This window comes from Lucilia sericata, unplaced genomic scaffold (genome assembly GCF_015586225.1).
Source record: "Lucilia sericata isolate MDLA Ls3-8-SP2 unplaced genomic scaffold, ASM1558622v1 Contig000776F_arrow, whole genome shotgun sequence".
NCBI classification, from domain to species: domain Eukaryota; kingdom Metazoa; phylum Arthropoda; class Insecta; order Diptera; family Calliphoridae; genus Lucilia; species Lucilia sericata.
Window position 1 is genome coordinate 196,761 of NW_023994771.1, and position 13,240 is coordinate 210,000.

Sequence of the window (13,240 nt, forward strand, 5' to 3'; positions counted from 1 at the left end):
TGTCTTGTATTATGGACCGATTTTGCTGATTTTAAATAGGTAACTTCTCGAAAGCGTGTTTGAGAGAATTTTTGAAGATTTGGGTCGCGAAGATATCTGGGGTCTTCAGAAAATTGTGTCAACAAACGTACAGACGGACATAGTTTAATCGACTCAGTTATCTATAAGGACTCGCAATATACATATGTACATAGTTTATAGGGTTAAAAATTTTATATTATATAATATTATAGAAATGACAAACAAAGTTTCGTTGTAATAACCGAATTTGTTGACAATCGAATTTGGTCGGTTGCGATAACTATCGTATAAATCGATTATTTCAATAGAGTAAGCGAAAATATTAGTTAACACAACTGCAAATTTTATTTTATACTACGATTGTATCATGCAGGATTTAAAAAATTATATATATACATATATATTTTTTTTACTTTATTTTAGCGCATACTGTTACATACAAATGTATTTAATATTTAACAATAATTTTTTCAAAAGAATATCCCAATTTGCTCCAGCTCTAACGTCTTCTTGATGACAAATTTTGGATCCTTAGATATTTAGAAAATAGTGACTAATGCTCTTCAATTCCTGTTTAATGCACAGAATATTTTAAGGATGATCACTAACATTTTGTTGTTGACAGAAGTAAAAGGGGTTTGCGTTTAACAAAATACTGTTTAAAATATTTAATTTATTTCTATAAAAAGGATAACGGCTAATTTCACAAATGTATTTTCTTACATTTTGCACCTCTTTCTTCTTTGACTTTTAAAACGACTTTAAACATTAAGGCCCATTATTACAACTGCCAATCTAATGTACATAATATGTACATTAGGAATATAACTAATTTAGAAAAATTTTTGGCATACCACCACGTGATGGCCAATGTATAAGTAATGAATATAATTTGTTTGGGAAAATTAGGCAAAAAATTAGCAATCTGGGGAATTTCAGATAGCTAATTAAAAATTGGCATATACCCAGCAAAATCTTTACCTACCCGGTAAGTAGGCAAGTAATATTGGAGCAAAGTGTAAGTACTTCCTTTTTGGGTGAATAACTACTTATTTTTGTTTGACGATGACCAAAAAATAACTGGTTACAAATGTGCTTACCCGTCTTTTCCGGATTTAAAACCGACCTTACAGTAATTTTCTGTGTTTATTAGTATATTCTATTACCCAATGCCCCATTAACAAATTGTTTTATCGTGCTATTAGGAATAGTTTTTACATGAAGGTACAAATCAATATTTCTTAAAAAATATTCTAATATCGACTAGGCTTAAAACCATTAACCAATTCCTTATTAGACATACGCTCTATACATCTGGCAACAAATCCTACCCAAAAAAAATTAAATAATTTTATTAATAAAGACCACTCATTACCAAGTAATGTGTGAAATAACTACATTACCTACAATACTCATTACCAAAATTTGAAAATATTTTACTGGGTAGCTTCCCCTTGAGCGCTATGCGAGATATTGGAGGTCAAAGGTTAGAAAAATTAGTTTATGTCAAATAACTTGCTTAACATCCGTCGTATGCATTTTAATGTGATTATAATTACTATAGAGAATTGAATTCCTACATTTTGATTGATGAATATTTTTGCGTATCATTAGTTGTTTTCGAACTATAGTGCATTATTTTTCCATTGCATTAATATTTTCAAGGCAAGTAATATTGGAGCAAAGTGTAAGTACTTCCTCTTTGGGTGAATAACTACTTATTTTTGTTTGACGATGACTAAAAAATAACTGGTTACAAATGTGCTTACCCGACTTTTCCGGATTTAAAACCGACCTTACAGTAATTTTCTGTGTTTATTAGTATATTCTATTACCCAATGCCCCATTAACAAATTGTTTTATAGTGCTATTAGGAATAGTTTTTACATGAAGGTACAAATCAATATTTCTTAAAAAATATTCTAATATCGACTAGGCTTAAAACCATTAACCAATTCCTTATTAGACATACGCTCTATACATCTGGCAACAAATCCTACCCAAAAAAAAATTAAATAATTTTATTAATAAAGACCACTCTTCACCAAGTAATGTGTGAAATAACTACATTACCTACAATACTCATTACCAAAATTTGAAAATATTTTACTGGGTAGCTTCCCCTTGAGCGCTATGCGAGATATTGGAGGTCAAAGGTTAGAAAAATTAGTTTATGTCAAATAACTTGCTTAACATGCGTCGTACGCATTTTAATGTGTTTATAATTACTATAGAGAATTGAATTTCCTACATTTTGATTGATGAATATTTTTGCGTATCATTAGTTGTTTTCGAACTATAGTGCATTATTTTTCCATTGCATTAATATTTTCAAATCTTAATATAGATTGTACTAATAAAAAATTTCTCATAAGATTTACGTTATTATGCTTCTACATTGTTACACGTTTTATCTCAAATTCACTCTATGACCCATATTGCAATGTCTGTCTATCCATAATTTCTGATAGTATCATCGTCATATTTATGATCAGAATTATAAAAAAATCACAATCCAAATATTTAGGGTAATAATCCCACCAAATTTTATTAAAATCTGACTTTATTTATAAATATTTTGTAACAATTTTTGAATTTTCAAAAGAGTAAAAACACTATGGTATACATTAATATTGGAAACAAATAAAAGTCGGTTGTCTATACTAGAGCTAGTTGAAGTCGTAGTCTGATTTCAAAGAAATTTAGTGGAAATGTTTTCCTGATTTTGCAGATTATGTCGACTAATTTTTTTAAAATTATATTCATAATTGTGACCTGTGACCTCATCGTTAATTTCGGATAGGCGGACATTGCACTATGGGCCATAGAGAGATGTTGTGATAAGGGATCTAATATAAATTAATTATGTACGTTAAGTTAATATTAGAAAGAAAAAATGCAACATTTTCAGTATTGGAGTTAAAAATATTAAGATTTGAAAATGTCAAATCAATTTTTCAAATTTTTGTGCACTACCGATAACACTAAAATATCAATACCGAAATAAGTCAAAATACCGATACCGCTACCTTATCACCGTTTCGAAACGGTTGCCAACCTTAGTTAAAATATAAAAAATCTGAAAATTTCCCGAAAATTTTCGATTATTTTTGCTGTTACACGAAAATTTCTGATATGCCATTGAAAGCGACTCTCAAGACTTCTTATGATACCAAAATTTCATATCTTGAGAGACGCTTTAAATCAGAAATTTGTGTGTATCAGCAAAAGTAACAGAAATTTTCTGTTTTCTTGAAATTTTCAGATTTTTTACATTTTAACACAGCTGAATTTAAAAATTAATATATAATAATCCTCAATAAAATCTACGGAAATGGGTTTTTCCGTTTTTCAAAATTCAATCTAGATTAAATTCTATTTAAATTTATCGAAGCCTATGTACGCTGATGTACATATTAACTACGTTAGATAAATATAGCTAGCAGAAACCCTAGGACAATAGAGTTTAAAATATTAAAATCAAATACAAAATATAACGAATTTCGAAAAACAGAAAAAAACCATTTCGGCGAAACTGTATGAGGTTTATGATGTAATAATTTAAATTAATTACATTATATAATTCTATGTAAACATTTGAAAAACTTAAACATTTGTAATAATTTTGGAGTCGTATACAAATTTGTGTTATGTCATTGAAATCGTCTCTCAAAGACCTTTGCTATGATGCTAAATCTGCATATGATTTATTTGCTAGAAATGTGAAAAAATCATATAAACCTTAAAAAAGGACCTTTTTATCCTTTGATCCAGCTCGCCAAATATTGACGTCAGGACAACAATTTTTATAAATGGTATCTTAGAATGAACTAAATTTTCATTTTCGGAGGGAACATCAGCAACTTGCATTTTGGGGCATATGGGCGTACATAAATACACGTTGTCTCAAATTTTTAGAGCACTTATAGCTGAGGGGACACCAACGTGCGACACGAGCTTGTAGGCAAAGGGGGTAAAGAAAGGGAAGTAGCAAAAGACGCACGAATCGTAGTTTGAGGATTTTTTTGATGTCTGTTTTATTATGTATTTGCTTTAATTTTTACACCCAATTTACACGATGATTTTTTTCATGTTGCCCAGACGTCTGTTTTCATGTTTGTCGATGATTGGTGGTGAGCGGGGTAGAGAAGAATGTTACCCCCCCCAAACAAACATGATTTGGGATTTTCATGATTGATTTTGAGATTCCTATTTATCCTCATTCGTACTGTTGATATTATACTCATTTAAAAATATAATAACTTATTTTTTTAATGAAAACACTAAAATTATTTTTAATCAAACTAAATTGTTTTTATGTTAAAAATTTAATTTTATTTACACTAAACATTCGTACAGTTGATTATTGATACTTATTTAAAAATATAATAACGTATTTTTTAATGAAAACATTAAAATTTGCATTAAAAAATACTATTAATTATTTTTAATCAAACTAAATTGTTTTTATGTTAAAAATCTAATTTTATTTACACTAAACATCCAAATAGACATGAAAAGTTGCTCATGATTTTTTGGAAGATTCTCAAAAGAGAATAGGAAAAACAGACGTCTGAAAAGACTTCATGTAAATTGCGCCAAAGAGTGAAAGTCGTTTGCATTCACTAGAATGCATGAATCAGTGTTGCCATTTGCAATATTTTAAATTTTATTTACATTACATTTAATCCAAAAATAATAAATATTTTAAATATTTGCTTGTTAAATTTTAGTCACTTTTATAAAAAATATAAATAATTAAATAAATAAATAACTATAAAAATAACGATCTCAGTTAAACTCATATTTTAATAATCAATTGGGTGTTATTTAGCCAAATTTGTATAAATTATTAAAGTATATTTATTAAACATATTTAATAGCCTATTCAGACCGAGTCGAAATCAAGTAATTTGAGCTCGAAATTATAAATGAAATCTTACCTGCTCAGACCAGTGTTATTGACACTTGAACCGATTTCGCTTGCAAGCAAAAAACCATTCCTCCGTATAAAATTGAACTTTTTTAATTATTATCGTCACCTAAAACGTAAAACGTATCAGTTTTTATGATAGCTGACAATGGCGTATATAAAAATGTATAAATTGGACTTTTTACGTTTAATATTGAAATGTTATTGTATATAGGGCATTTTTTGTCAATAAAATCGCTAATTTTGGTCGGAGGAGTCCAATTTTATGTGGACATTTGTTTTGATGCAGTACATCAGAATCAACAATAAAATCGATTTTGACTTTTTGGTTAGTTAGGGCCGTTTACGTTTCAGGTGACGATATTTTAATAACCAATTTTATTGTGTTTTTAAATACATAATAGAAAATGTCTGGCGGCATTTATATGTATTTAACCATGTTTATTGATGTTGGGATATAATACATGTAAGAAAATATCATTTTTATAACAACAATAGTTTTCATTTTATTTAGTTTTTTTTGTCTCAACTACGTATATTTTTATAATTTTTAATAAAATACAGAATAAATATAAAGCAAATGAGCATTTAATAATTTGAAACGAGTTAAGGAAAACTAATTTGTTCGAATAATTTGGAGGTAGTATAAGTTCATTAACATATGTATTTAGAATAGTGTATAATAATTAAGCTTCATTTAAAAAAATGTTTCCCTATTTGAAGATATCATACCTTTATAGAAGGTTTTTGTATCAGTATCACAATGCTATTTTTTAAAAAAATTCCATCTCTTTTATCTGCATATCTGTGGCTAAATCCAACAATTTTGAGTGAAACGGAAGATGAAGGAGTTGCAATTTTAACAAAATGATTTAAGCTTAAAATGGAATCTAATTTATCTTAAAAGATTGCTTTATTTCTAAAAAAACATTGTTGTGTAAAAATTTAGTTCTTCGAACAATGTGACAGGAAATATTGTGTATTTCTGAACATAATTTTGAGCTTTCACTGTTAAAAAAATCATTATTTTTTTTAAAACATATTTAACTAATTTTAAAAGCATATTTTTTGACTTCTTATACATATTTAATACGTATAAAACACTTTTTAAAAGCATATTTTTGATTTCACTATTATTACTGATCCAAAAACGTTCATAAATGGTACAATTTCAAAAATGTCGTGTTAAGCCTATTTAACATATTTTTTACTATATATAAATTATTTTTTCCTATATTAAAAAAAAAAGTAGTGCTATTATGTGCATTTATGAAGAACATTCTGTACACATCGGCTTATTTCCTTCAACAGCAAATGTAGAGGCAGTTATCGGATTTCCACATTTCTTAAAAAATAAAATGAATTATATACTGGGACCCGATTATTTAACATTACATACATACCTTACACTTAAAACAATCTCTGTGCCATTTGGCATCTAAAGCAACGATCGCATTTTCTGTAATGGGCTTAAAACATCCGGCACATCTGGCGGCGAACAATGCTTCAAAGTCATGTTTACAGTACGCCTTTCCATCTCGTTCGTAAAAAGAGGTACCAACCAAAGGCTTATTACATGGTCCCCCACAACAGAAGCAGTCTTCATGCCACGTAAGGCCCAGAGCCTTAATTGTACGCTTTAAATAAAATTATAATTTTTATTTACAATTAAGATAAAATAAGTTATAAACAAGTAAAAGTGCTATTTTCGGATATGACTTTCACCACGGAAGCTACATATTGTCATCTTAAATGCAAAAGGGCGTAACACTGCATCACAATACATGTTGTCACAAATTTTTAGAATTCTATTGTCAAAACTTTTAGTTTTTTGTCTCTCCTGTAACATTTTTAAAAGTACTATATATTTTTTTGATAGATATCCCATCCGCATCCCATTATGGAACTAACATATCATTCATCTCTCTCGCGGTACGGAGTTTCTCGTACTCGGAAACTCGTTTTGTTTTGTTATTCTTCTCATTCGAAGATATCCAAGCACAATTATTCCAGGTTTACGAAATTATTAGCATGAGATCAATAACTGATTCTTAAGTTCAGTTTTGTCCCAAAACAAGTTTAATTCTATCTTTTAGATTGAATTTGGATCTAACAAATAAAAGTAAGTTAAGGAAATAGCTGGAAATTAAAGTTGTTGGAAAACTAAAATCCATCAACAAATGTTGATGAAAAATCTGTCACCTACCATAGTCACGTACGATATTCAATAATGCTCAGAATATAATTATAATAATTTTTATTATTTAAAAATTATGGATTACGAATAAAAATATCCCATAGTGTAAGAAATTAAAACAAAAAAGATACACCTACAGAATTAGATGATTTTCGTAAATATTTACATATGGGCAATTTCATATCAAGTGACCCAACTCAAAAAATTGATTTTGACGAAATTTGCACCAAGGTTAGTACTATTGGATAGTGGAGTGTGGAGTATTCCAGCATTGTAAACGTAGATTTATACGTTTTGATATCGATACCTTATATTCAAAAAGTGTCAATCAATAGCGTCTAGCTTTCAGGAGAGCAAAAATACTATTTAATTGCAATAAAAGATAATGTTTCTTAACAATCTTTTTAATTCCTCTTTAAAAAAAATTTAAATATTTTGCATATTTTAACGATTTTTATAAGATATCACTTTTTGGTCGACAAAAAACAAGTATTTGTTCTTAGTTAGCATGTTTTGTTCAAAGAATAGAATAAAAATTCTTTGTACACAGAAAAAAGTTGCAGCATAAATATTATGAACTGCTTTCATTGACAAAAGTTAATAATATTTAAGAATAAGTTCCTAAATGGTATGAATTTTTTTAATTTAAAATTTTTTTATTTCAAATTTATTTTTATTTTTCTATTTGTTAAAAAAATGTATGCAATTTCTTTGGAAATTGTTTATTTCTTTATGATTTTTAGATTAAATTCGATGAAATTTGCGCGTAATTTGCGGGCCTTGTTGAAGAATGGATGTTAACTATGTTTGCTGATGATTTCCTGTTTTAGATTTTGTTTTTCAACATTTAAATTTCTATTTTTTATGCGTTATTTTAAAATTTTATTAAATGTTTTGTTTAAAAGAGATATATGTATCTAAGTTAATCCAGTAATTCCATTAAGATGCATTTAGACTATTTAAGTAGGAAAGCAGTGCTCACATAGTACATATTTCTTATTCTCAATACAAATATTTAATGTAGTACCCAGCAAAAAAAGAACTTCCAAAGAAGCTAGAAAGACCTGATGAAATGATGATTTTTTCACAGGCTTGTCATAGGAGGGATGTCCTTTTTATTTGATTCTAAATTCACTACTTCCGAAGTCATTCTTAAGAAGTAATTTTTCTGCTTTTTTTGGAAGTTATTCGGAAGTGAAATTGTATTATTATGGAATACAACTAATTTGCCTTAAATAATATTAACATTCATAACACAGAAAAAACTGAAAAACGATTTCAATTACCAAAACCTCGTTTTCAATTATTTTATTTTTTGAAGTTCAACCTATAACAAAAATTGTATATTCAATTACTATTTATAATTGATTTCGTACACAAAATTTTTATATTTTTCTATTTTTGTTGTTGTTAAATACGTATTTGATTATACATTTTTATGAATCAAATACAAAATGAATTGAACCCTTTCAAAATTTTTAATTAATCGTTTAACTGAAAATTTTTTAAAATTAATTTTTTCTGTGAAGGTTAATATATACATTTAAAACAGAAGCACAAAAATAAAATTTCTAATCTCACAGAAATGTAAGAACAAAAAAAAATATCTTCAGCATTGAAAAAATAGAACTATTTTCGCTTCTTCGGAAATCATTAAACATCACTTCCACAGAAGGTAAAAAAATTCCCTAATTGCTACTTTTAAAGTGGTGATAAATGTTATTCTTTTGGAAGTACTTCGCTTTATTTTTGCTGGGTAGCTATACCCAGTGTACTTTGCTACCCTAAAAGCAATATAAATAAAAACCTCACTTACCAGATTCTTACCACAATAGTTTTCCAGATTTACAATATGTTACATATGAGAGATGCCACGCAAATTATTGCAAGTTCGCCAATTTTTAATCCATGAAAAATTTGAATAATCTAAAAGCTTCCAAGATATACGAAATTTTGTATTTAATTCTCATTGAAAGTCCGCCCGTTATTCTCTGAATGTTCGCATGAATGTCAAAGTTCTTCATGTAAAATATGAAAATTTGATTCTAGCTCTAATAGTTTCTCAGATCTACAAATCTTCTTATATAATTCATGTGGGATCTTAATAAGATAAAAGTCTCCAAAATTTTCAGATGAATATTAAAGTAATTCGTGCAAAATTTGAAGAATCTAGTTCTATTAGTTTCCCAGATAAACGAAATCTTGTATTTAATTCATATGGGAGGTGCCAAGTCACCCGTCCGTTACACTCTAAATGTTCAAATGAATGGCAAAGTTCTTCATGTAAAATTTAAAGATTCTAGCTGTAAAAGTTTCTCAGATATACGATTTTTTTTATTTAATTATATGCGGGCTCCAAGACCCACCAGATGAAGGTGCCGCTCCCCTTATGGGTAGTCCGCCAATTTATTACCCAAAATGTTAACATGGATGTTTAAGTTCTTCGTGCAAAAAGTAGCATATAACCTCTTCCAGACATACACAGGAATACGCTGTGAAAATCGGTTCAGCCGTTTAGTAGTCTATAAACTTCAAACCAAATTATAACTTTGTTATATACGTTATACTTTGCTTCAAACATACATATTTCTAGACTTTTTTATGATGAAAATTCAAAATGGAATATTATAGATCTTAATTTATAAACGATTTGTAAAATTACTTAAATTTTTTTTTTGAAAAACATTATTTAAAGTCTAAAACTACCTATATATCGTCACCTGTTACGCAAACGGCCCTAACTAATCAAAAATTCAAAATCGATTTTATTGTTGATTCTAATACATTACATCAAAGCAAATGTTCCACAACAAAAATTGGACTCCTCCGACAAAAATTATCGATTTTATTGACAAAAAACAAAAGGCCCTATCTACAAAAACATTTAAATATTAAAGGTGAAAAGTCCAATTTATCCATTTTTATATACGCCATTGTCAACTATCATAACAAACGATAGGTTTCACTATTATACAATTTGTTTATTTACTACAAATAAATCGCGTTGATAGAAACAAACTTTTCAATTTAAATAGTTTTTTGCTTCTCCTGTAAAATTTTAAAAATGTTAGATAGGGCCGTTTGCGTTTTAGGTGACCATATACACGTATGTATATAAATGGTCATATCTTAAAATCTATCTAACATTTAATGTCTTTATCTTTGCCAGTTTTGTGTTCAGCATGTTCATCTTGTTAATATACAAAATAAATTTTAAATAAATTTATAAAAATTTTACAAAATTTGTATGGAAGTTAATACTTATTTTCTTTAATAAATATTCGCTTGTATTTATGAAAAAATCTTATTTTGCTTTTAATGCACTCAATAGTTAAAGCACACTTTAGCCTTAAAAACCATTAATAAAATTATGATATTCATAAACCAATAATAAACGACTAATTTTAATGCCGGCGAATATATTTTGCATTAGTATAACACTAATCAATATAATTTACATGGTTAATTACTTTATGGCATTATATTTAACCAACAAACTTTGAAAAAGCCAAATTAAATGATTTTATCCATCATTTGGTTGACAGACGGGCATTTCCAAATTGCCTAAAAATAGTGCTGGACAATTGGAATATTGTCAAATATTCATGCATTAATCCAATAATGCCTAGATTTGAGTTTTTTCCTCAAAATATAATCGTTTAAAAATTTTCTGGGATTTTATTTACAAATTTGTAAACGTTAAAATTAGAATTTTTAGATTTTATTTTAAAAGAAACCATAATTACTTTTCGCAATCAACCTAAAATTACCGGAAAAATCTTTATCTGAGAAAAAATTGTTAAAAATCAAGTTATTGTTGGCTTAAAGAAGGGTCGAGCCTACAATAAAATTTTTCTAATTGTCAATGGTTTATTGAAGGTGTTTTAAGCTATTTCACGTTTATAAATACGATTTTCCTGAATTTTGCCTAAAATTGTTTAATAAACCTAAAATAAGTTTTTATAAATACAGCCGATTAACATTAACATTCAATAAAAATTTAACTTTGAGATCGCAACGTGGAATCCTTTGGCATCAAAAACTCAATTTGTCCCAAGTTTGATTTAGCACTTATTGAATAAAGGGTAACGATATTATATACATATACGAAGTTATGTAAGGGACCTTACATGAGTAGTATGGTCAATTATGGTTCCCATGAAGCATGTGTATGTCTAATATACATAAATAGATAGATAGATAGAATTATGGACTGATTGTCATACAATTTGTTTAGATAGATAGATAGATAGATAGATAAATCAAGTTATTGTTGGCTTAAAGAAGGGTCGAGCCTACAATAAAATTTTTCTAATTGTCAATGGTTTATTGAAGGTGTTTTAAGCTATTTCACGTTTATAAATACGATTTTCCTGAATTTTGCCTAAAATTGTTTAATAAACCTAAAATAAGTTTTTATAAATACAGCCGATTAACATTAACATTCAATAAAAATTTAACTTTGAGATCGCAACGTGGAATCCTTTGGCATCAAAAACTCAATTTGTCCCAAGTTTGATTTAGCACTTATTGAATAAAGGGTAACGATATTATATACATATACGAAGTTATGTAAGGGACCTTACATGAGTAGTATGGTCAATTATGGTTCCCATGAAGCATGTGTATGTCTAATATACATAAATAGATAGATAGATAGAATTATGGACTGATTGTCATACAATTTGTTTAGATAGATAGATAGATAGATAGATAGATAGATAGATAGATAGATAGATAGATAGCTAGATAGATAGATAGATAGATAGATAGATCGATGATATCTAGCTAGATAGATAGCTCTAGCTCGCTCGCTAGATCGCTCGCTCGCTCGCTCCTCGCTCGATCTCAGATCGCTAGCTGCTAGATCTCGCTAGATAGATCGATAGCTCGATCGATCTCGCTCGCTAATAGCTCGATAGCTCGATCTCGCTGATCGATCGCCGCTCGCTCGCTAGATCGCTCGATCGATAGAGCTCGCTAGATAGCTAGTAGATAGATAGATAGCAGATAGATAGAAGATAGATAGATAGATAGATCGATAGATAGATAGATAGATAGATAGAGATACTACATACATCCATCCTCATACATACATCCTACATACATACATACATACATACATACATACATACATACATCATCATACATACATACATACCTCTACATACATACATACATACATACATACATACATACATACATACATACATACATACATACATACATACATACATACATACTACATCATACATACATACATACATACATACATACACTACATACATACATACATACATACATACTACTACGTCATACATACATACATACATACATACATACATACATACATACATACATACATACATACATACATACATACATACATACATACATCATACATACATACATACATACATACATACATACATACATACATACATACATACATACATACATACATACATCATACATACATACATACATACATACATACATACTACATACATACTCATACATACATACATAACATACATACATACATACATACATACATACATACATACATAACATTAATAGGAAATACAAACCTCTAATATAGGGTTTTTACAGCCATGGCACGTTCCGGAATAATTATTCATAAAACACTTTGAACATACCGGTTCTCCATCTTGAATGTTAAATGTAGCCTCCTCAATAGGTAATTGACAATCTTTACAGGAAAAATGTTCTGGATGCCATGTCTTTCCCAATGCAGTAATAATGCGATGTGTAATTACCTCCTTACATTTATAACAAATTGATTCTGACTAAAAATGACCATATATAATGTTGGTTAATTAGTAGTAATATAAATGCAATGTATAACCAAGGCAACCAAAAATATGCTATATATTATTTTTTTTTTTTTTTGCTGTGGGTCGTATGAACACGTGAGTTTGCTATTTATCCCTTTCAGACAATTTAACGAATTTTGGCATCGATTTGTTATTTTTTTTTTACAGCATATTTTCGCATATTTTTATTACATATTTCGTTCTTTACATTAAATTTTTTCATATTTTTTTATAATTTTGATTGAACCAGGA

General features: G+C 28.3%; 1 protein-coding gene across 5 annotated transcripts in view; it reads right to left on the reverse strand.

The window, feature by feature from the left end:
* Positions 1–5,463: 5,463 nt before the first annotated feature.
* Positions 5,464–13,240, reverse strand: part of LOC119608022 (transforming growth factor beta-1-induced transcript 1 protein) — a 12,825-nt gene continuing 5,048 nt past the window's right edge. For 3 of the 5 annotated variants that reach the window (XM_037962237.1, XM_037962240.1, XM_037962238.1), the window contains exons 3-5: positions 12,743–12,961; positions 6,358–6,591; positions 5,464–6,299 (exon numbers count right to left, since the gene is read on the reverse strand). In XM_037962237.1, the coding sequence (XP_037818165.1) occupies positions 6,222–6,299; positions 6,358–6,591; positions 12,743–12,961 (531 nt within the window). In that variant the 3' untranslated portion in view covers positions 5,464–6,221. The remainder of the gene's footprint in view (positions 6,300–6,357; positions 6,592–12,742; positions 12,962–13,240) is intronic. The other 2 variants (XM_037962241.1, XM_037962242.1) reach the window with 1 other exon arrangement.